This window comes from Camelus dromedarius, chromosome 8, assembly GCF_036321535.1.
Source record: "Camelus dromedarius isolate mCamDro1 chromosome 8, mCamDro1.pat, whole genome shotgun sequence".
Lineage (NCBI taxonomy): Eukaryota > Metazoa > Chordata > Mammalia > Artiodactyla > Camelidae > Camelus > Camelus dromedarius.
The window spans coordinates 79,130,098-79,154,722 of NC_087443.1; the positions used below are offsets into that span (position 1 = coordinate 79,130,098).

The window sequence follows — 24,625 nt, forward strand, 5'->3', positions numbered from 1 at the left end:
CAATGATACTAGTCCTGTTTGTCAGCATCTGGGCATCTTAAAAATCCGAACAGCTTCTGTTCTTCGGCGAGCAGTTGCTACCTTTGCAGTAACTGCTTTCAGTGAACAGGTGATGGGAGACCAAAGTGAAGGGAAGAAAATCTGATGGGGGTTGAGGGGGGCGGTACAGAAAAATCAATAGAGTGTCTTCTTGTGTCAGGTGAGCACAGCTCTGCCTTGGAACTGTTACTCCTGGGCATCACTACCGTTCCCTCATGAATCAAGCCATCCAGTAGGATGTAGCTCATCCTACTGTTATATATGACACTGCATGTTGTAATTACTTTCACATCATCTCCCTTCAAAAGACTTTATTTGCTTATTCAAAACTGGACCCTGTATTTAGGTATACTGCCACCAAGTGGTGGTTGCATAAATACTTGCACAATCAAAACAATAAGAGATAACGTGTGTTTAAGATAAGAAATTGACATAGCCATTTATCACTACGAACTTCCCTCTCGGTACTGCTTTTGCTGCAGCTCAGTTTTGGTATGTTGTGTTTTCATTTTTCACTTGTCTCAAGATAACTTTTGATTTCCTCTTTGATTCCTTCTTGGCCCCCTTGGTTGTTCAGGAGTGCAAATTTAAACATCTACATGTTTGTGAATTTTCCAATTTGCCTTCTGTTACTGATGTCTAGCTTTATTCTATTGTGGTAGGAAAAGATACCTGGTACGATTTCAGTATTCTTAAAATTTTTAAGAATTGTTTTGTGATCTAACATGTGATCAGCCCCGGAGAATGTTCCCTGTGCTCTTGAGAGAAATGATTATTCTGCTGCTGTTAGGTGAAATGTTTCTGTATAGGTCTGTTAGGTCCATTTGATCTATAGTGTTGACTTACTGGTGAAGAAAGATCTCAAATAAAACAGCCCAACTTTACACCTCAAGGAACTTTAAAAAAAAAAAAAAAGAAAGAAAGAAGATCAAGGTAAGCCTAACGTCAGAAGAAGAAAGGAAATAATAAAGGCTAGAGCAGAAATAAACAAAATGGAGGATAGAAAAATTCAACAAAATTAAGAGTTGTTTTTTTTTTTTTTGGAAAAGATAAAACTGGCAAACCTTTAGCTAGATTACTAAGAAAAAAGGAGAGGAGACTCAAATAAATAAAATCATAAATGAAAGAGGAAACATTACAGCAGATGCCACAGAAATAAAAAGGATCATAAGAGACTACTATGAACAATTATATGCCAACAAATTGAATAACCTAGAAAAAAACAGATAAATTCCTAGAAACATATGACCTACCAAGACTAAATTATGAAGAAATAGAAAGTCTGAACAGACCAATAATGAATAAAGGGACTGAATCATTTTGCAACAAACAGAAATTCAGGACCAGATGCCTTCACTGGTGAATACAACTCAACATTTAAAGAAGAATTAATGCCAGTCCTTTTCAAACTTTTCCAAAACACTGAAGAGGAGGGAACACTTCCAAACTCATTTCATGACATTAGCATTACCATGATGCCAAAGTCAGACAAAGACACTACAAAAAAAAAAAGGAAACTATAGGCCACCATCTCTGATGAATACAGATGCAAAAATCCTCAACCAAATACTAGCACACCGAATTCAACAGCACGTTAAAAGGGGAATTTATCTCTGGAATGTAAAGATGATTCAACATGTGCAAATTAATAAAAGCAATACACTACATTAATTGAATGAATAATAATCATAAGATTATCTCAATAGATGCCAAAAAAGCATTTGACAAAATTCAAAAGCGTTTCATGATAAAAACTCTCAACATAATAGGTACAGAAGGAATGTAACTTAACATAATAAAAGTTATATATTGTCAGCCAATATCTTACTCAGTGGTGGAAAACTGAAAGCTTTCCTCGAAGGTTGAGAATTAAACAAGGATGCTTACTTACCCCTACTATGTTCAACACTGTATTAGAAGTCATAGCCAGACCAATTAGGCAAGAAAAAGCAATAAAAGTCACCCATACCAGAAAGGAAGAAGTAAAACCATCTCTGTTTGCAGATGACATGATCGTATATGTAGAAAACCCTAAAGACTCCCCCCAAAAGTGTTAGAACTAGTAAACAAACTTCAGAAAAGTTGCAGGATACAAAATCAACATAAAAAAATAAGCTACATTTCTACACAGACTGTCTAAAGGAAATTAAGAAAACAATCCTATTTACAATAGGATAAAAATGAATAAAGTACTTAAGAATAAACTTAACCAAGGAGGCGAAAGTTTTGTACACTGAAAACGACAAAACATTGATGAGAGAAATTTAAAAAGACACAAAATAAATGTAAAGACATCTCATGTTTATGGATTGGAAAGCTTGATATTGTTAAAGTGTCCGTATTACCCAAAGCAGTCTGCAGATTCAATGCTTTCTCTATAAAAATCACAGTGGCATTTTTTACAGACATTGAAAAATCAATTCTAATATTCATGTGGAGCCACAAAAGACCCCGAGTAGCCAACACAATCCAAAGAAAGAAGAACAAAGATGGAGGCATCATACTTCCTGATTTCAAAATACATTACCAAGCTATAGGAATCAAAATGGCATAGTAATGGCATAAAGACAGCTCTCTAGACCAGTGGAGCAGAATAGAGAGCTCAGAAATAAGCCCACACATACGCAGTCAGCTGATCTTCGACAGGGGAGCCAAGAACACACAATAAAGAAGGGAGAGCCACTTCAACAAGTGGCTTGTGAACAACAGATGGTGCTCTGCACCGTGGATATCCACATGCAAGAGAGTGAAATTGGACTCTTAGCACCATGTGCAAAAATCAGCTCATAACGGACAAAAGACAAGCATCAGACCTGAAGCGATGAAACTCTTCGAAGAAACCATAGGGCAAAAGCGTTTTGACATTGGCCCTGGCAGTGATTCCTTGGAAGTGGCACCAAAAAGACAAGTAGACTACGTCAAACTAGAAAGCTTTTGCACAAGAAAAGAAGGAGGCAATAGCATGAAAAGGTAGCTATGGACTAGGAGGATGTATTTGCAAACCCCATGTCTGATAAGGGGTTAATATCCAAAATATATAAGGAACTCTTTCAAGTCTATAGCAAAAAAACCCCCAAATAAACCAATTTAAAATTGAGCAAAGGACTGGAACAGACATTTCTCCAAAGAAGGTATCCAAATAGCCAATAGATACCTGAAAAGATGCTCAAAATCACTAATCATCATGGAAATGCAAACCCAAACCACAATGAGCTATCACCTCCCACCTATTTGGACGGCTCCTATGAAAAAAATAAAAGATAAACACACATATGCCAGGATGTGGAGAAATTTGAACCCTTCTACACGGCTGGTGAGAATGTAAAATGATGCATCCACTATGGAAGACAGTATGGAGGGCCCTTCATAAATTAAAAATAGAACCATCGTAAGATCCAGCAATCTCACTCCAGGTTCTAGGTCCAAATGAACTGAAATCAGAATCTGGATGAGGTATCTACACTCCCCTGTTCATTGCAGCATTATTCACAATAGCCAAGATGTGGAAACAACCTATCTATCCATCGATGGAGGAATGGGTAAAGATGTCGTATATATACACAATAAAATATTTTCCAGCCTTAGAAAAACTACAAATCCTGGTCATATGCAAAAATGTGGAAGAAGCTGAAAAATATTGTGCAGCGTGAACTAAGCCGGCCATGGAAGGACAGACACTCATGAGTCCTCTTATGTAAGCTCCCTAAGGGAGTCAAACTCACTAAAGCATTAAAGCAGAGACCAGAAGGGTGGTCGCCAGGGGCAGGAGTGAGCAGAGGGAGAAATGGGAGGTGCTGGGCAGGGTGCAAAGTTTCAGTTACGCAAGATGCGTGAATTCTAGAGATCCGCTGTACACCCACATGCCTCTAGCTAACGATCCCGTATTGTTCGTATGAAAATGTCAGAAGGTGGACCTCATCTTCAGTCTATTCTTCCCACAATGAATAAGAAAAGAAAAAGTAAAACTGGTAAGAAATCAATACAATTTTATTAATAAGTGAATTAAAATAACGAGGAATTCTCTAGTAAAATGTTAGCCACTATGACATGTCATTCTGTGGGGTAAGTTCCTTATAAAGGAATAAACGTGGGGAGGGTATAACTCTGGTAGAGTAGCGTGCACAAGGTCCTGGGTTCAATTCTTAGTTCCTCCATTAAAAATAAATAAATAAATACATAGATAAACAAACAAACCTAATTACTTCTCCCCTCCAAAAAAACCCAAATCTGTTAAAAAAAAAAAAAGGAAAAATATTTTTTTAAAAAGAAAAGGAATAACTGACTATGATTTGGTGTCTCTTCACCACCTGTGTGTCCTCTGTGAACCTGGCCTCTCTCCTGGTTGAGGTTCAGCTCCTCCTGGCCCCTGTCCTCAGCTTGCTTTGTGCTCGGGGGCCCCGGGCATCTTTCTGCAGCACCACTCGGTCCTGGGAAAGGCTTTGGTTGCATTTTCAGCCTCAAGAGTCACCAGGACTCTGCTGTCTTCCCTCATATTGGCACACACGGCCCACCTTGGACTGCTGTGGGGGGAGTGGGGCTCCGCTCTCCCATCTCCCCCAGGACTCTTCTCCCCCAGGAGGAGACAGGCGGCCGCCCACCCACTCTCTGGTCACCCCATTGTGTCTGGGTTTCACCTGTTCCACCAGGTCTGGGCAACTTAGCTGCACCCCAACCTGCTTGCTTCTGGAATAGCTCCCTCTGTGGCTGGAAAGAGGCCCCGATGGATCTACGCTCCGTGAGCAGAAGGCCACAAGGCAACGTGGTTTTCGATGAAGGCGTGGAACTGGCTCCACCACCCTCCGAGCAGACGGGGCTCTGAGGGCCAGCATTTGGCTGAGGGTCAGCGAGTTCACGGCGACTTCATTTCACCCGAAGCCAGGTTTCCTCAGGGGACTCTGACTCCTAATTCTTTTTTTTTTTTTTTTGAATTCTGTTTTTTTAATAGCAGTCTAGTCTGTTTACAATGTTGTGTCAGCATCTGATGTACAGCATGTTTCAGTCACACCTGATTCTTCTCGAGTGCCCGGATGTCCACAAACGTGTGAAAGGAGGTCCTGTTGCCTCTCTAGGGAACGTTAGAATTTCCAAATGTTCTTGGTCCTTCCATTTATATGAAGGATGGAGCCTTTTTATTTAAACTTTTTAAATTGAAGTGTAAGTCAGTCTACAATGTGTGTCAGCTTCCAGTGTACAGCATAGTGGTTCAGTCATACTGGAGTCTTTTTTCAAATAGGTCTTTACCCCAAAAAATAAGCATACAACACTTTTGGGAGGAAAGACGGTAAGGTACTCTGTGGATAATACCAACAACATGGAACTTAAGAACCTTGGTTTAACATGAGGTGGCAGCTGGGTTTGCAAGACTGAAAATCCCCCGCAAGAGCTCCCAGGTGAAGAGGAGCTGGTCGGAAAGGCAGCTCTCCCTGCACTCTCAGTGGGACTAGATCCCACTCACCTCGCAGTGTGAGTGTCAGTCCTGGCATCAGCTGACCCCTTAAGGAAACTCTCTGCTAGGACTTTGCTGCAGCAGCTTAAACGTCCATCATCTAAGTCCTGACTCTTGGTGTCAAAGCATCTCCGACACAGAACCTTCCAGGCACTGTCTTGCGCTTGGTCCTCCTGCCATCCCTGGGGAGAGAATGGGCGCCCTGGGCTCGAGTCAGGTAACTTGCTGAGTCCCACTTGAGTTTTCAGGCTCCCTTGTCCCTGCCTGGCTGCATGGCCTCAGTTACGTGACTCTGTCGGCCCAGGCTTCCCTCACTCAGCACTCTAGGCTGTAAGATGAAGACATGGGATGGAAGTTTTCAAGAGCCTTCCAACCCTGAGGCTCAATAATTCTTTATATATATATATATATATATATATATATATATATATATATATATATATATATAAAATGATCTCAGTAGTGAAGAGCTGAGCCTCCTGGAACAAGGAAGAGGACCCTTCACGATTCATTTTAATTGATCTGGCTCTGACAGGTGCATTTGTCGTATTTCCTGGCAGCCCAGACACTGCGGGACTCCCGCCAGGAGGGTTCTGTATGTAGCCCCATTACAGGGAGGGGCCGGCGAGGGCCAGAAGGAACATCCAGAGAGAGGGCAAGGAGGGAGTTGTTCTCGGCTGGACAAGTGGGAGCCCACGGCTGTTCTAGGTGCCAGGACCCACCGAGAGGGGATCCGAACTCCGCCCGGCATTGGCCGGGCTCTCGCGGGGACCAGATGCACTTCTGCACGGGGGCCGTCTCTGAGGTCATCTTCACCCTGGCCCTTCCTAAGAGAGAACCAACACCGTCTTCTGAACTGTTCAATGTCAGCTGTAATGTACAAACTCTGAGTTAGTTTATTTCCCCTAAAAGGACAGTTTCAGGTGTTTTCAAATGCTTCGTTCCAAAACCCCTTGGTAATATTTTTTTCATCCTTGGGGTAAGCAGAGACACCAGGGAGATGTTCAGACTGATGATTAACATACTGAGATATATTCCTTCCAATAGTAGCTGCTGTCCCAGCTCAGCTCCGTCTTCTCTGGCCGGCACCTGAAGGGCCGCCACCTGGCACTGAGGAGCTCCCAAACCCGCCCAGCCCAGCTGGCCTGTCGGACGGGCACTCCTGACACTCAGGGTTTCTCCTCTTTCTTTCTTTTTTTTTTCAAAGTATGTTCAAGGTCATCTCTGGAATCCTTGAGCTCGACCACCGCTTGAAACTGACTCCTCTTTTGCTCCTTGTCCATGATTTCAGCGAAGGAAGGTGAGCTTCTCTGAGAAGCCACCTCCAGGCCCTTGTGAAGGCTCGACCAATTAAAACGGTTGGTCCTCTTGACCTGATCTGTCATTATGCTCCAAATAGGCTGAGTCAAGCAGCGGAGACTTTTGATCCACCATGTAAAAGGATGCAGTTGAGAGAGCAAATGTCCCGTTTTCAGTTGCTGATTTGAATACAGTAATGAATGTATCAGACCTGTGTTGGACGGCTTTTTAGCTGGGATCTTTGACTCTGACATGAGAAGTGGCCAAGAGGTCAATTATAGACCATGACTGTGGTCAGTTCAGGGCAGGGATTTGGTAACAGCAAGAAATAATCATTAACCGACATGATTGCATTACTTGCTTACAAAAGAGTTAAACTATTTTTGAAAGTTAAAAAAAAAATAAACGTATTGGCGGCTCATGGGATCTGCCCCAGGCAGCCCCTCAAAATGGCTAAAGTTAGCTCTGTGGGGTCACCTTCAGGGGTCCCCTTGGCAGCCTGGCTGTTTCTTTCCTGCTGTGAATCTCAGGTGTTGGAACCTGCCTGCCAGTGTCACTGCTGGGGCCGCCACTCTAGAAATTCATGAACGGCACATCTTAATTTCCCAAGATGTCCACAACCTATTTCCTACACAGCTATTTTTCCCCCCTAAATGGGCTCAGGTTTGATAACATATTGACCATCTGATCTAGACAGCTCACCCAAGAAACTAAAAATAGAAGTCAGATGTATTTACCATCTTACAATTAGTCACCTATCCCTGGGTCAGGCCCCAAGCCGAATGCTCCGTGAGACGGTTTCTTCCTTGAGTCTTTCCAGTAACACGTCTAGTCTGAGCGGCTCCGATCCCGCCTCCGTGCAGCGCTTCAGAGCCAGGATCCGGGTCTGTTTTGCTTGATTTAATGCAAGTGCAGACACAGCGCTGCCCCGTGAGACAGAGCAGCACTTTTTTTTTCCTCCCAAACCTGTCACATTTTGAGTGTGAAAGGAGAAATCAAAGGCAGACTCTCTCCAAAAAAGGAGGGGGAAATGTGCTTATTTACCCAGCTCTTCAGTTATTTATCAAAGCGCGCGCCGCGTGCCTGCCTGCTGAGCACCTGATCTGACTTTTGCCTCCGTTGCCTCGATTTGCATTTTCTTGATCACACACAGCACACTGGAGCCCGCGCCGGCTGTCCAGTCTGGCCGGAACAAATGTGCTCACGGCAAGATCTTTATCGGCCAGGTTCCACCTGGGATATTTGTCATGCAGGGATTCCCTTCATGGGTATTTTTGGAGACTGGGAAAAATTGTGTGCTTTTCATGAAAACCCATATGTATACAGTGGGGCCTAATCCCTTTGACTGGGTGACAGAAATTTTTGCTCTGTCTACCTGTGTGTTTAGGGAGATTTTCCCGGGATTGGACTATGTTTAATGTCCCAGATTTCTGAACGCTCGTGATTGTCAGGAGGTCATCCAAACACCCGGGGGGAGGCTGCGGATGAGGGAGGTCCCCGCTGCCCTGAGACAGCATGGTCGGGTTCCCAGGAAAGAAGCTGCATGTTTGTAACTCGAAGAAAGACTCGCCGGGTTGTCACGAATCGGGGAGTGGTAACCAGGAATTTGGCAAGGTGACCAGAGGTGAAAGGTCCCCATTCTGATCCGATAATTAGTCTGTTCTCCCTTTGTCTCAAAAGGGGAGAAAAAAAGGTGCGCCCTCTTTTTCCTGAAGTCTACACTTCAGGACTCACCTTGAGCCCCACTGATTCCAAACCTGAGTTCATCATTAAATTTGAACAAGAGATGCTCCAGGGGAAATCCATAATGCAAATGCCAAGAAAAAAGGGAAAAGAGATGAATACTGGAGAATATCACCCGGCCTTCACTCACCTTGAGGATCACTGGTGCTTGAAGTTTAAACCCCCGGGGGTATGACAGAGGCTAGAGCTCAGCGCTGGGCCCCCGGCCAGTGGCTCCCGTATGAATGGGAGGGATAAGAATCGAGACTAGGACACCTTTGTTTTGTTGTATTGTTTTGTTTGTTTCAATTTTTATTTTACAGCACCTTTTTTGTGGTAGGATTCTTGTTCAGTAAACTACACATATTTCAGATGTACAATTTGATGAATTTTGATAGGTGTATACATCCATGAAACCATCACCGCAATCAGGATAGCTAATATTGCCAGCACTCCCCAAAGAGGTACAAATCTCAACTCCCAATTTGTGCCTTCCCACCCTCTTGCCTGCCTGGTGACCATAAGTTTGTTCTCTATGTCTGTGAGTCTGTTTCTGTTTGTGGGTAAGTTCATTTAGGACACCTTGGATTTTGTAATGTGTTCTTCCAAACCCTGCATCCACAACTGCTTGTCACTCCCTTACATGCTCAGGCCTCCCCGCTTGGCTGTCTGTGACGGAGAGCCCTCGGTGGCACTCCAGTTGCGGTGATGAACAACTCGCTGTCACCATCATCTGTTTTCTGAAACATTGGCTCTGACATTTTTTAGGCATAATACAAGAAAAGTGTCACCTGAGAGATGGACTATAATAGCATTTTTAAGAGAACACTTTGCGTCAGTTACATACTTTTCAGAAACATTCAGCATTTGGGGAAGTGATGAGAATCATGTTATTAGAGCCTTTGTCAAAATATTATTTATTTAGTAAAGGTTAATAAGATTTTAATTATATTCAGATTCCTTCCTGAAGGTTACATTTTGTAGATGTGACCACCCAATGCAAATTTCAGCCACACATTAATTTAGGCCAATTATGAGGACTGTATGTTTTGTTAAGTGTCTTTGTTTGTAATAGCCAAATTTGTTTGATGGGTCTCTTTACAGAAATCTGTGCTAGCTGAGTTACAAAGTAAACTAAATTCTTTAGAGTACCCATTCTATTTCCTGGTTGTGTAAAAATGTTAGTAAGATTGCATAACTCTGGACGAATTACGAGCATTAATGAAAAATGTTGTAAATAATTCATTCAAGCATTTAATTCTTGTGCATTCTGTTACATGTTGGAAACAAAATGAAGTAAATTGTAATGGGTGAAATGAAAATAAATCAAGATTCCTGAAATTAAAGACAAGAAGGCTGCTGGAATTATAAAAAGACCACTTTCTTGATGGGGCCTACCTCTAATTATGTCACCTTAAATAAGGCCAGCCCCGTCTTTTTTTTTTAGAAATGAGTTTTCAGCAGCTCCTCTCCAGGCAGTGAAAGCGGGTAGTGGGGGTCCCAGCCTCTCCCCTCTGCGTGCCGTGTTTCACTTCAAGTTCTAAGCAACCCCTACATCACCCCCAGCCCTCGGGGATTTAGATGCGGCAGGGTGGGGAGGCTACTGCTGGGTGAGACCCAATGGCAGCAAATAATGAAAAAAAAATCAAAAATAGAGATTTTTAGTTTGCAGTGTCTGAATCCAAGGCAGAGACCTCAAAAGGTGTGACACCCAGATTTCCAACAAAAGCAATTGAAATAGAAAAGAAAAATAAATAAACCTAAAGGTTTGGAGCCTGCAGGAAGCCAGTCTCTGCGTTCCGGAGGACTCAGTTTAGACATGTGATACTGCAGTAATGCTAGATGAAATGACAGGTCGCGTCCTCTGCGTCTGGGTTATTATTACAGCAGACAGATAAGGGAGTGATGCGGCCGGCCGGCATCCTTTCTATCACGGGGAGATGGAGAGTCCTGGTGTCCTGGAAGGACCCCGTGACAAGCAGGCAGGGAATGAGGGGCACAGCCGAGGCTTCAGAACCACAGACCTGGGTTCCAGTCCTGCTGAATTTCCGCCAGTTCCACCGTACGGCACACTGGCTTGGGGAATGGCCCAGTTTCCTCATCTGTAAAACAGAGTTAAGGACGGTACCCACTCTGGTGGAGGTTGTTGATAATGGGGGCCAGGGTATAGGAGAAAGCTCTGTATCGTCTGCTCAGTTTTGCTGCAAAGCCTATTAAAAGATAAAACAAAGTCTATTTTTAAAAAAGAGGAATGGTAGCCATCTCATAAAATTATGTTGAGAATTATTTTGTTAGTTATTACTTTATTTTTTAAATTGTTTTATCAGCACTGTGAGGTGGTATGATGTATTATTTTCAGTTTTTACTTTAAAAAAAATTTTTTATTGAAGTAAGGTCAATTACAATGTGTCCATTTCTGGTGTCCAGCACAGTGTCCCAGTCCTGCATACATATACATATACTCGTTTTCATATTCTTTTTCATTAAAGGTTATGACAAGATACTTAACATAGTTCCCTGTGCTGCACAGAAGAAATTTATTTTATGTTGAGAATTTAATGAGACTTTTTCTACAAGGCTTGTCAGGTGGTAGTACTTAGTACATATTAACTAATATTATAGTGTTTATTATTATTCACAATGGCAATAGTATTTGCTTAAAAAACAACATTTGAGAATCCTTTTCCTGAATTCTTTAGAAAAGTCAAATGTGGACAAGATAGGTGAGCTAAGATTAATACACTACTTACTTAAATAAGCATTTTCCTATCACTTCGTAGTCAAAGAAGGCAGAATCCTTTCTGTCTTCACAGCTTCATATTCTGAGGCCCAGCTGTGACTTCCTGGGTTGCAGTCACTGGGAATGTTACAGAAATCACTCAGCGTTGTGCATGGGGTGTCCAGATGGTAAACTCTTTTTCATACGAGGTTGGAGCTAGAGGGGGGCCCGAGAGACCATCCACTCTAAGTCCTTTACTATATCAGCTCTTGCTAATTGTCCACAAAATGAGATGCTGAGCGGCCCGTCCCCCAGCCCTGCTCGTTCCCAAACTGGGCGCCGGTTAGCCGCCCATGACCCTGATGCGTGCGATTTGATTGTCTATTTGTGAAACAACGTTTATCGTCTATGACAGACTAATCGTAACTGCAGGCCTTATAGTGGATGGGTTTTTCTAATAGCTTCACTTACAACGTTTGGAATATAGTCCACATCTTATACTAAAGGCTGGACACGTTCAAAATTGTTGCCTGCAGGTGAGAAATGAATACACGTTCCCAAGACCCTCGCATTCAAAATCACAATGATCTTTGTAGGTTTTTTGTTGTTGTTCATTGAAGCCCATTTCAGAATCCTTTTTTTTTTTTCAAAAAAGTTTCTGAATCGTGCACTTCTTTATTCAAGGTCAACACAAGATAAAGTTCATTCCGGAAATGGTCGGCCCGATATTAGAAATGACACTGATTCCTGAGACCGAACTGCGCAAAGCTACCATCCCCATCTTCTTCGACATGATGCAGTGTGAATTCCATTCCACCCGGAGCTTCCAGATGGTAAGGACGTGGGCGTGGCTTGGAGAGAACAGGGGAAGAGCCCAAAAACCTTGAGAAGGACTTTAGATGGTTCTCGAGTTACACGTGTTGAGCGTGGAAAACATAAGTCCCTCCAGCTTAAGAGAGAAAAGTCCAGGGACTTTCCTTGTGGAAGAGCCTCTCTTCTTGGGGAGGATTGCTAGCTTTTACCTACTTACTTTATCTGGATTTACTTCCACATCAAACTAAATAAGCCTGTCTTCCACCCTCCTTCCTATGTGCGCTCAGAGCGTTTGATCAGATGTCACTGCAACCTCTCAGACTGGCTGCTTCTTGCCGAGTAACGGTATTTTTTTAAGTCCAGAGCCTTTACCTTTATTCTTTTAAGTGTGTGTCTTGGTCTTCTTTATGTGTGCAATGGAAGCTGTTGAGAATTCCTTAAAGAAAGAGTGTGTAAAGTACTTGAAGCATACTGTATTCACACGGGGAAGGACAAAATCTGAATAACTGATGCATGAAAACTAGCACAGTCTCCTTCCCTGGATTCCATGAGAAAAATACGGTGTTTAAGGATTCACGTGGGGGTGCACCACACACACACCCTCACACCCACACGAGTTCCCACACGTGCGCACACAGTGAGTTGTACTCTGACGGTTTGGTTGCGGTGCTTGGCAGGAGGCGAGTGGGTCCTCTAAACTGAAAGCTTCCACTGTTAAAATTTTATAGTAACTCAAGGAAGCTAATGTACTAAGCACTTTACATGGATGTTTGAGGAATTTTGTGAGAAATTCCTGCACTGAGTGGAAATCAAAACTGCATCTATCAAGGAAACGTGATGTGAGTGCGATCTAGTATTTAGAGTAGATTTCCCTCCACACCTTTGTACTTTGCAGTTTTAGAGAGCTGAATAGGTTATAAGTTTTAACTGGTCAGCGTTTGTCATTATTGCTCGGAAGTAGCAGCTGTGAAGAACAATTTTGCTGTGTTGTTCTGGGCGACTTCCCAGAACAGAAAGGAGATGCAAACCAGCAAGAACCCCAGCGAGCAGGCCTTGCTGCGTTTCCCTGTTCACGACACTTACCTCCCACCCCTTGACCTTCCACATCCCTCCACCGCCGTCTTCTCGCCATCAGTCCCAGCACGAAAACTCTCAGGTCCAGCTGTGTCTTCAGACCTCCATTTCCTTATGAAGGCTTCCGTTTCACATAAAACTTGTATTAAATAAACGAGTATGCTTTCCTCCTGTTTTTAAAAAATAAAAGCAGATACAAAGTTCAGAGTGCCCCTGCTCTGTAAGTAAGAGTGGACTGAAGTCAGGCAGACCCTGAGGCCCTGCTTAACCAGGAGCTAGCGGGGTCCTGAGCAGATCGCTGAGCATCTTTATGAATCCGGGTCAGAGCTGTGAAACTGGTATGAAACAGAAGCTACTCAGAAGAGATGTGAGATGTGAATAAAGTCAAACCCCATACAGCCTCCCCTTCGTCCCTCCTTCCTTCCTTCCTTCCTTCCATCCTTCCTTCTTTCCTTCCATCCTTCCTTCTTTCCTTCCCTCCTTCCTTCTTTCCCTCCTTCCTTCTTTCCTTCCTTCCTTCCTTCCTTCCTTCCTTCCTTCCTTCCTTCTTTCCTTCCTTCCTTCCTTCCTTCTTTCCTTCCATCCTTCCTTCTTTCTTTCCTTCCATCCTTCCTTCTTTCCTTTCGGGTGAGGAAGATTTCCCTACGTTTGATTATTTGAAGAAAGAGACGGTTTTGGAAGAGCTGCTGGGTTTGTTCTCCTTGACCATCAGTCTCTGTACATGTGTGATGTCATGTAAATATTGTCCCATTTTTGTTATTGTCTTTCTGTTTGTCAGTCTGTCAAGGACGTTTTCCTTGGTTACAGTGCAGTTACCTGACTTTAATGATGCTGCAACGTTTCACAGAGTGAGCGGCTTGTTCTTTCTGCTCCATCCCCTCTAGTTGGCCATGTAGGTCGTTCGCAGCTTCTCACTACTCTGCATCAGTGTGCAGTGAATATATTCATTGAATTTCTTTTCAAAGTTTTCCTGGCGTCCAGTCTCAAAAATGCAATTGTGGATTCAAAATATTTTTTTGTAACTTTGGACACGATTGCCAAAGTGTTCCATCTTGTTGCTGTGAGATTTAACCCATTGCCCCTGCCGCTGGCACTAAATCACGGTCCCGTCTCACTGCACAGCTCACCAGAACTGGGCATTGAGATTTAAAATGCTCTTACCCAGGCTGAAAATGCATCTGACGTTTTGAATTTTATATGAATCAAGGCTCAAAGAAGGACCTTATGGAAAGATGCTATTAAAGAATCAGGTAAAGGAGAAAAACATGTTTATATAGATGAATGTTACTAGCCAGGAATGTAAGACCAAAAGCCTTGAAAACGTGTCATTTGTCATTTTTTTAAGCAGTCGTTGGGTCAGAATAACGGCAATTGGAATAAAGGTGTGAAAGAGAGTTTGGTTTCTGAATTTTCCCCCTTTCCTTCCATTCTTTTTCTCTCATTCCTGTTCCACCGTAGTTTTAAAATACCTGACAGTCTTCTGCACACGTGCTTCATTTTCTCCAGATCACAGGGCTCTTGGGTTCGTCAGTAAATGGCACAAAGCTAACAAAAGTCACACCACTTTTGCTTCCATTCTCAGTTTTCGGTGCCCAGTGGTGGCTTCAGAATCTCTCCAACATCAACAGACATCTTTCCAGAAAACCAAACTGTTTGAGTAACACCATGAATTCGCTTCACTCTTCCCCATTTCACTAGCATTAAACACGCCTCACTTGGATGTGTGTGAATAAAAACACAAAGGAAGACCTAGGTCCAGCAAAAGAGCCCCCACTCAGGCCAGTAAGTAGGAGCAGCTGCTTGACTTGTTTGCTCAGGAGTCACTGGCCACTTGTTCATCTGTATCGTCACCTCTGGTGCCTTCGCAGACAGATGGTAGGACAGACCAGAGGTAAGGTCAGGACAGGAAAGCTGAAACTGGAGAAAAATCTCTGCTATATTCATCTGTTCCTGTGAATTGGGAAATAATCAATTTTCTTTTCCATGGCGGGTATCTCCGTTTTTTTTTCCATCAGTCTGTCTCAGCCCCCTGGGGGAATGCCTCGTGCAATGTCATCCATCCCCCCAAGACCTGCCGTGTCCCCATCACCCCGTCTCCGCCAGGCTCCTTGCCGTTCGGCTTATGGGCACCGTCCCACCAGCCTGGCCTGGCCCTGCTCCCTTGGCCTCCGTGGTGGGTCGCCGTCACTTGTCAGTTTCCCTCTGTCTCCTCCACGCCTCTTCCGGGGCTCTCCTGGACCACAGTGTTTGTCTCTCGACTTGCTGGACCCTTTCTGACTCCTTCCTGTTCTCAGTTCAACTCTCGTCCTCCATTGGCTGCTCTTCCTGAGGCTCGGGGCCTGCCCTTGGGGAGTGTGTGGAGTGGGCAGGTGCAGAGAGCAGCAGGGCACCGCTGTGCCTGCCCTCCCGCCCAGGGAGCTTCCAGGCTGGGGCTGGCTGGCTGCTGTTTACTCCGCCACCAGTCCAGTTCTCTGACCTTATTAGTCACATCCACGAGGGCTTAGGCGGGCTTCACTTTCATAGCGGATGTGCAAACCTAATGGGGTGAGGGGAGATATTAAGGTTTTTCATTTATACAAAATTTTGGTTTTTTTTTTTTTAATGGTAGAGGTACCGGGGATTGAACCTAGGACCTCGGGCTTGCTAGGCATGCGCTCTACCACTGAGCTATTACGCTCCCTCCAAAACCTTAGTGTTTTGAGCATATGATGTAGCTTATGTTTCTTAGAGCTTGCTGCGTCTTTCAGAGCGGGGCTGTTTGGATGCTGCTGTTCGGGAAATGTGCGTTATGTCCAGTTTTATACTCTTACAGTTGCAATGGGGAAGGGAACCCGCAGGATTCAGAAGAAAAACTTGCCATTTTACCCAAGATTAAATTGCATCAAACCATTACTGGTATTTCAAAAGCATGTGTTGCAAACTGGCTTTTCTAAAGTTCCCCAGAGTTGCTGCTTCTGTGTTCTTCAGCTGCCATAGAGGGCACTTCATTAAAATGTTCTTACACGTGTGTTTCTCCAAGAGGCTACTTCTTTCCTGTCTCCACTTTTGCAAGAAAGAGCATTAATCTCCGTCCAGAATAGGCATGACCTTGTCTGTGTCTGGGGAACTGCTGTTCCTGCCTCTCCAGGGTCCGTGCACTGAATGGTCCAGCATGATGGTGGGATAGCGTGGCATGGGGTTACCTGTTCCCATGCCCACCTGGTGATGCAGGACAGTATTTCCAGGGCTGCAGGCCGTGCCTTAGTCAGGTGGACGTCACTTGCTCCAGGCAGGTCCTCCCGGGTGCGAGTAAGCCCCGCACAGACTCGCTGACTGAGGTTCTCTGATGCCCAAGGAGGTACCTGTCAGAGCACATGTGCAGGAAGGGGCTCGAGACCAATGGGAAGAGCTGATCTGACCCATCGTGGAGGGGCTTGGACCAGACAGAAGCACATGAACTGGGAGGCCCACATGCGTGCAAAGTGACCTTGAACTCTAGAAATCCTTCTCACCTACAAAATAATATGCTCTGTGTTGGCTGGTGTTCACAGCTATGGATCTATGGTCCGTAGAAAGGATTGGTGCCGTGTAACTTCTGTGATCAGAACCATCCCTCCCGTGGTTCCTTCTCTCCCCCTGTTGGTGCAGTGAGGGCGGCATGGGGCCTTCTTCTGAGGCTGTCCTTACCCCCTAGTGCTTGTGTTGTAGGCGCTCCATCAGCAGGGAGACAGGGTGCAACCACGAACCTCCGCTGGATGTCCACTCCAGCTGTGTCCCTCACGGGCGGCCGCTCCCTACCCCTCAGTGGCCACTGTTGACCGCAGGCCCTCCAGCCACCATCCATCACGACTCGATGCGCGCATGTGATCCCTCTGCCCTGCCCACGGGGCCATGCTGCGCCTCCACCCCACAGGAGCCCACTTCTCATCTTCCCTGCCTCTCCCATTGGCTCTGCGAGCCTCCAGCACGCCGGCCGCCCTGGGCATCCTGGTTCTCCCGGCCTAAGACTCTTACCTCCCGGATGCGGCACCTGTTCTCCTGGAGCATCTCCCTCCGCTGCTCCTCTCCTGCCCATCAGTCCCAGGAGACGCATTCTTTCTCACTTTCTTTGGCACTCGTCCACTCCTCAGGTCACCCCTGCAGGTTTGTGCACTGGCCCCTGTGCCCACCTACCCCACCCCAATCCCAGAGTAGCAGTTTACACTGAAATGGAGGACCTTGGGAACTCCTGATTTTTTTCCAAAGGGGAGATTCTATGAGTGAATTTCAGCATCCGCCAGGCTAGCGCGGAGAGGTTTGGAGGCATCCTTGTCTTGGTGTCTCCTGCATCATCCACGGTGACCTGCGAGCCACGATATCACAGGATGAGCCCTCACCTGGCCTTAACTAACCCTGCCCCCACATCAGTACCATTCTGAGTCTTGGCCTCACTGGCTTTTGCATCCTAAGAAAAGTGTACCTTTAAGTTCTCTCCTGGCACCTTTTCAAAGAATTCCATTTGTTAATGTTGGAAAACACCAAACTAACAGCTGAGAATTGCAGCAAATGACCATTTGGGCTCCATACCGTTAATAACCATGAGATGGAAAAGGCTCCACAGCCAAATAATGTTTTCAATCATGGAGCTGTTTTCTGCTGTCTTTGTGAGGGCCAGGGAGGTGCTCCGCCACCGTCAGAAATTCCCATTTCACTGTAACGGTGTTAGAACATGAGTGATCTTGGTGTCTGCGAGGTTTCTGAGTTCCTGCTTGAATAATCTCTTCCTACTGCCCATGCTGGTAACCTGAAGCAAATAATTGAACAACCCAAGTGGATGCTGGCAGCTTCTGCCACTTGGTGGCAAAGCCAATATATTTCGCGCTGTAATGTGAATGTGAGTAAGTTTGGTGGCGATTTTATCTTGTTTATTCTTCAGTTCTTTGGGATTTTGTTGGTTGGTTTACTTTTGCTTTCATTTAAAAAATAATGGTTGATTCTGTTGCTTTGGGTGGTTAGAGGGGAAATGTGGCCCAAGAATGAGGCTTTTATTTCATTGAGTCCCAGACCCAAAAGCAGCCTGAGAGATCATGGAAACTAGGACCCTGAGAGTGCTGATGACATTGAATTCTGTTTATAAAAGCCCCCCAGCAAAGAGATGCCCATAATCCCCTTTAATCAAATCTAACAGGACTCGCCGTGCAGGCATGTTCCTGGAGTCCACAGTCACTGAATACAGCCCCAAGGTCAGTCCTCGGTCTAGGTTGTGTAGAAACTGGGAGCAGCTGCACCTGTCTCAGGGGTTTCCAGGTGTGACAGCCTTGCAGCAGACAGTTCCCCAGCCAGGTTACTCCAGGTCTGGGGCTTGGGGCCTCTAGGCTCATGAGCATTTCACAGAAGCGTCAAGGTCAGTGAGCTGCCTGCTTGTCAGACGTGGAAGGATGTAGGGATTTTGGAACATGGGATGCGGAGCGCCAGAGATTAATTAAGTGTGTAATTAAGTTTACAGAGCGGTTAAGCAAGAGGAATACCGTATACATAAAAATATCAGCACGTCTGAGCATAGGGATTCAAGGCTGAGTGAGAGATTTGGGGGGATCCATTGCTTTTCGGGTTTCAGCATGTGAGCCCAGGGCCCCGAGGGTGTCGAAGAGCCAGGCTGCTCCCTGCCCAGCCACACCAGTGCCTTCTTCTTGGCCACGTTTTCTGGCTAAGTGACTTTCTTCCACTCATGCCTCCTGTAATGCTGAAGAGAAGGGCGTGGTTCTGCAATTCTGTCAGCCCCGCCAGTTCCAACTGGGGGTGCAGAACTAAAGAGGATCTCATTTCTGGAACTAACGCCAGGGGGTGGTTGAAAACCATGGTCATACCTCCAGTATCTTGTGAGGGGCTATTCTTGAAAATCAGGAGAAAGTTAACAGTGGAACCACACAGGCAGGTCTAGGAGGTATCGCGGCTTTGGTTCCGGGCCACCATGATCAAGGGGCATCTCAATAAGACAAGCTGCACAAATTTTCTGGCTTCAGTGCGTATGAGTTGTGTTGACACTATACCGTAGTCTGTTCAGTGTGTCTAAAAAAGCAATGCGCTTACCTTCATTAAAAATGCTTTATTGTTTTAAAAAAATGTTAACCATCATCTGAACCTTCAGCGAGTCATAAACTTTTTGCTGGCGGGGAGTTGAAAATATTGCGAGAATTACCAGAATGTGACGCAGAAACACCAAGGGAGCAAATGCTGTTCGAAAAATGGCGCCAGTAGACATGCTCAACGCATAAACTTTCCATTTGTCAAAAACGCAGTCTCTGAGAGCACAGCAAAGCAGAGGGCTGTAGAAGGAGGCATGTCTGCACTCAGATTTATTTGTAGAAGGGTCAGAGATACCCCTCTGCTGATGCGCTGAGCTGACCACAGAGAACGCAGGTCTGGTCTTACTTAATACATTTGTAAGTGTGTTCTAGCAAGAGTGGTAAATCTAACCCCCAACAGAAGTTGTGCATTCCGAGTCAAGCGGACTGGCGTTTGGATTATCCACTGTGGAGACCCTTCACTCCATGATGTTTTAAACTGGAGCCAATAACCCATGGTTAACGGTGGCACTGAGTGGTGAAAGCAATGGTTCCTTTCTAAGTTAATTGCGTTAATGGCGGTGTTAACACAATACCGCTGTGAGCGCAGCCCCTCCCGCCCCACACCCTCCACTGTGTTCAATTTAACAGCAACCTTCTAAAAATTCCTGTCTTTACATGTGGTTTCTTATGTTTCATATGCTCAGAGGGCCGCTGGTATCAGATGCTTAGAGACGCTCTGTTCAATATTTTAAGCTGGACACCCTGTGGATATTTTTGTAGTGATATTGGTGATTCAGAAAAGAGAGGAAATATAATGATTTTATTGTGAATGAGCCTCTGCCCCCACCCCCACCTTGAGCAACACAGTAAATCCTTGCTAATTTTATCTTAAACGTACAGAATCCTGTTGCAAATTACCAGACAGCAGGCATTTACAAGTCAGATAATAAACATGATTCTGATAAAAACCAGCTCGGCTCTATAGCAAATGTACTTTCTCCAATTTAGTTGGACAGGATCATTTAATTCTGATTATGATAACAGTTCACAGCAGAGTGGCAAATTGATTCTAGTATATTCTGTAAAAATTAACGGAGGCCCTCGAATTCGAGTCTAGCTGCAGATCCGTGGCATTGAATCCTGGCTGATAAACAGAAAAGGGCTGCCAGGTGTTTGTGCAAATTGCCTGGTTTAGACGAGAGTTTAGTAAAATTAGAATCAGCTGTGTTCTTCTGCGTTCCTTATCATTCATCCACTCTTTTTAGAAAACATTAAATTCATCAGTCAAAATTTGATAAGCAGCATCCTTAAGAAGCTGGGGCCTCCTTTATTGCCCTTGTTTGTGACAGCGTGGTTTACGTGGAAGCACAGAAAACCTGACATTTCCATAAAGTAGACTCCAAGTTCCAATCCTTCTGATTAACCAGTGCTGAGCAAGTTGAAATATTGTGTGTGTTTGTTTTCCTAGGTTGTGTGTGTTTTTCTGCAGTCTCTGTGCCTTCTCAGTTGTATGCTCGTTAAACGTGTGGGATTGAATCGTGTTTTAATTAGACTGAGTCTTAGTTTGTCTCTCAGTGATTTGTTCTAAACATCAGTGCTTGCTTCTTAATAGTTGGCCTTCCCCATCGAGGTGCCACCTGGAAGATGGGCTGCCTTGAAACACCAACTTCTGGTCTAGTGGCAAGCCATCTCTCTTCTGCTAGTTTCCCCCCCAAAAAAAGCCTTTGGCAGAATTTTTTTTTTTTCTATAAAGAACAGAGTATTAGTGGATTAATATCAAAGGGTTATTTTATAGTAAAGGCCATTATCATGAGACCTCAGGTGAAGAAAAAAAAAGCAACTTGTTCTTTCTTCTTCAACAGAATCATCTCTTCTCTCTGTTCCTAAAATCCCTGAACTTCTTAAGCTGAACAGAATCAAAAAGAGGGTGTTTACTGGGGAGGGGACAATGGCACGGATCAAGGAGAGAATGGCCAGGATTCACTGAAGTCCTGGTTTCTGTGACGTTACTGAGTCCTTGATGTCAAGCAAGAATCAATACTCCTCTCCAGTCCTGTTTTAAGCCTTCGTTTCGTCTGTCGCATGATAAAATTGTGGCTTCGGGCAGCGTGTCCTGATCAAGGTCGCATTCGAGGCCTCTCCTTGGGTCTCAGCAGACCCCTTGCCTCCTGCTTCACAGGGGGTCACACTCAGCTGTCACCGCCATAGCGGTGCGGAGTCCTCAGTGCAGTAGATGGTGCCTGTAGGACCTGTGACAGACACTCCGATGAGTGTGTTCACCACTTGGCTTGCGTGGCCAAGAGAGCAGGTTGTGTCTTAGCAGCCTGCTTGCCCACTCCTTTGCTGCTGCACTGAGCCCTCCCCAGCTCCAATTTAATACCAGCTCTATCCAGTAACTCATCCCATTAGAGCATCAACACCAGGCGCGGTTCTAGGAGTTGGGAATACAGCAGTGACCAAGGGAGAAGAAAAGTCTTTCTCTCATGGAGATGAAATTCTTATGGGATCCCAACAACAGTGGGAGGCTCAGGGGCTGCTGTCTGGGGAAGCAATGTCAGCGTGTATTTCAGAGGGATCCCAGAGGCCCTCGCATACACGCCTGGTGTGCTTGCTTTCTGAACCCAGATTCCAGCTGTTGTTTCCTTCAATTCTCCTTTGCCCATCTTCTTTCAGTCCAGTGTGGGCATCTCCATCTGTGTGGGACCCCTCCTTCCTACCTGGCCCACATCACAGCCACTCACCTGGCCAGTACACTTATCCCAGGACTGAAGCGGCTCTGAATTCTGCGGGGATGGGGGACTGGTGGGGAAGATGGGGATGTGTGGCCGTCACTATTGAGGTAGTTATTTCCAGTCTGATCAGCCATGTGCTTCATGACCTCCATGAAAACATTTTGGAGATTGACCCCTCTCCAGAATTCAAAGTTTTCCTGAAAGCATGGGACAGAGAGACAATCCGTCAGTTCTGGGGACCCTTTGCCACCTTGATACTCTTGGAAGTTTCACCAGGAGCTTTGGGGAATTCAAGGAGAGGCCTGGGGTGGATGCTTGAGGTGTGTGCTGGTCTGTCTTTAGAGGCATCGCTCCTCTTGTTTTTTTAATAATATTTTTCAACCAGAGTGAGCTATTTCACTAGGATCCATCAAGGAATGGCAGGGAAGTGGCCCTTTGGATGTTTCCAGATTGCAGAGAACTCTGCTGGCAAGTGAGACACCATCTGTTCTTTTCGAGGAAACAATTTAGCTGTTACTGTTCCTCGAGATGAAGTTTCGGACTTTTTTTTTCATGTTGTGACTTGATTTTTTTTTTTTTTAATTCCTATGATTTCCTTGTCTTTCCCTGGTTCTTGCTCCTGCTCTCAGAATATGCATGGAGGCTGCATTAACCAGGGAAGGAAATGGAAGATTCCCCCTGGGGCGGGAAACCATCAGAAATCCCCAGGGGCTCGGGGGGTGGCTGCCCTTAAATGAAATCAGGCTTCAAAGGCACCGGGCAATTATCTGATGATGCGACTTATGTACCTTTGACGCTCAAGTCACGAAATGAAATATCCGCCATGCTGGTTATTTACGCTTCTCTGTTTCATTATAGTTTGAAAATGAGATCATCACCAAGCTGGATCACGAAGTGGAGGGAGGCAGAGGCGATGAGCAGTACAAAGTGTTATTTGATAAAATGTAAGTGTTGATTAACAGTGAGACTTATGTCAGAATAGAGTCAGAGAGGCTGCAATTAGACGACAATGAACTTTGCAGCCCAGAAAATAATTAAAATGTGTTAATAACGGAAAATATTTCTAACTGCACCTTAGTCAGGTTTCTTTTTTCTGAGGGTGATGAGCGAGGTGTGTGTAATTATTTTCCAGCCTCCTGGAGCACTGCAGGAAGCACAAGTACCTCGCCAAAACGGGAGAAACCTTCGTCAGGCTCGTCGTGCGCCTGATGGAGAGGCTTTTGGACTACAGAACCATCATGCACGATGAGAACAAAGAAAACCGCATGAGCTGCACCGTCAACGTGCTGGTGAGTGAAAAGCTAAATCTCTCATCCTTGCAGGAAGCCGGAAGCTGAACCCAGAAGTTCGAAGCCTTAACAACAGCTGGTCACCGAGCTTTGCGCTGCAGAAATCAGTTTCCTTTGCTTGTTTCCCTCGTCTGTTGCAGGGAGGGAGGGATGGAGAGGTGTTTGCAGAGCTGCTCGAGACGCGTCTGCAAAAGCATCTCCCCTCGGGATGCTTTCCCTGTGCTCTTCCCGTTGGTTCAGACTGACGAGCCATCTCATTGTGTGACCAGGGTAGCATCCTTGCTGATTACGGATCTGAAGGGTTTCATTACTCGGAGACTGTAAACGTGGCCCGTAGTGGGTTGAATGGTGGCCTCCGAAAGATAGGTTCACACCCTCATCCTCAGAGCCTGTGCATGTGACCTTATTTGGAGAAAAAATTCCTTGCAGATGTGATAAAGTTAAGGATCTTGAGATGAGATCATCCTGGATCACCCAAGTGGGCCCTAAATCCACTGACAAGTGTCTTATAAGAGACAGGAAAGGAGAAGACAGAGACCCAGTGGAGAAGAGGGAGGCAGAGATGGGAGTGGTGTGACTACAAGCCAAGGAGCGTCTGGGGCCACAAGCAGCTGGAAGAGGCAGGACGGATCCTCCCCTGGAGCCTTCGGAGGGAATGCGGTCCTGCTGACACCTTGATTTCAGACTCTGGCCTCTGAAACTGTGAGAGACGGTTTAGCTATTGTTTTCAGCCACCAAGTTTCCAGTAATTTGTTACGGAAGCCACAAGAAACTCACATTGGCCATGTGGATAACTTCAGCTCGGGTGAATGTGGCCACCACCATCCATCCACCTCTTGCGCACCTGCTGTCACTGTGGCACGGCCAGGCTGTTGGACACCCCGTTTCTGATGTAGTCATGGTGCATCGGGAGACGCATGGGGCGATGATGCTTAAGGGTGATGTTTCAGGAAGCTTTTGGACAAGCTCCACTGGAGGGCGTGGGTGGCAAACCTCATGGCTCTCAGGACCCCTGTGACTCCTGGATCTGGCCCCCAAACTCTCTGCATCTCTCTGCATCCTCCTTCTCTGCTGCTCCCATAAGGAGCCAGAAAAGCAGACTCCCGGACCTGGTAGCGTTCTCCTCAATTTCCTCTGCCTGTCTCAGGGCAGGGATGCAGGAGAACACAACTCCTTCAGGCCTCTGGATTCCTCATCACCACCCGGCCGTTGACGGCTGGTTGACGCTCTGCCCTGCCTCCCACCATCTGTATGGGCTTGCAGGCACTTCGAGATCTTGGAAGTGGATTTTTGTGCCAGGAGGAAACAGGCCACATCATTCATTCTTGAGAATGACCGGAGGTGTTTGGATTAAAAAGGTAAACAAAAGGGACTGTATTTTACCTTCCATGCACTTGAGCGTCAGCACGGAGTCTGTGAGGAGCTCACGGCTGAAAGCTCGTGCAGTCTCAGCCCGGTCCTTCTGT

The 24,625-nt window shown here is 45.5% G+C and overlaps 1 protein-coding gene across 2 annotated transcripts in view; it reads left to right on the forward strand.

Annotated features, from left to right (window-relative positions):
* DOCK1 (dedicator of cytokinesis 1) overlaps positions 1-24,625 on the forward strand; it is a 484,546-nt gene that overhangs the window by 399,066 nt on the left and 60,855 nt on the right. For both annotated transcript variants that reach the window (XM_031460760.2, XM_064488534.1), the window contains exons 33-35: positions 11,910-12,058; positions 22,729-22,814; positions 23,003-23,159. In XM_031460760.2, coding sequence (XP_031316620.2) covers positions 11,910-12,058; positions 22,729-22,814; positions 23,003-23,159 — 392 coding nt within the window. The remainder of the gene's footprint in view (positions 1-11,909; positions 12,059-22,728; positions 22,815-23,002; positions 23,160-24,625) is intronic.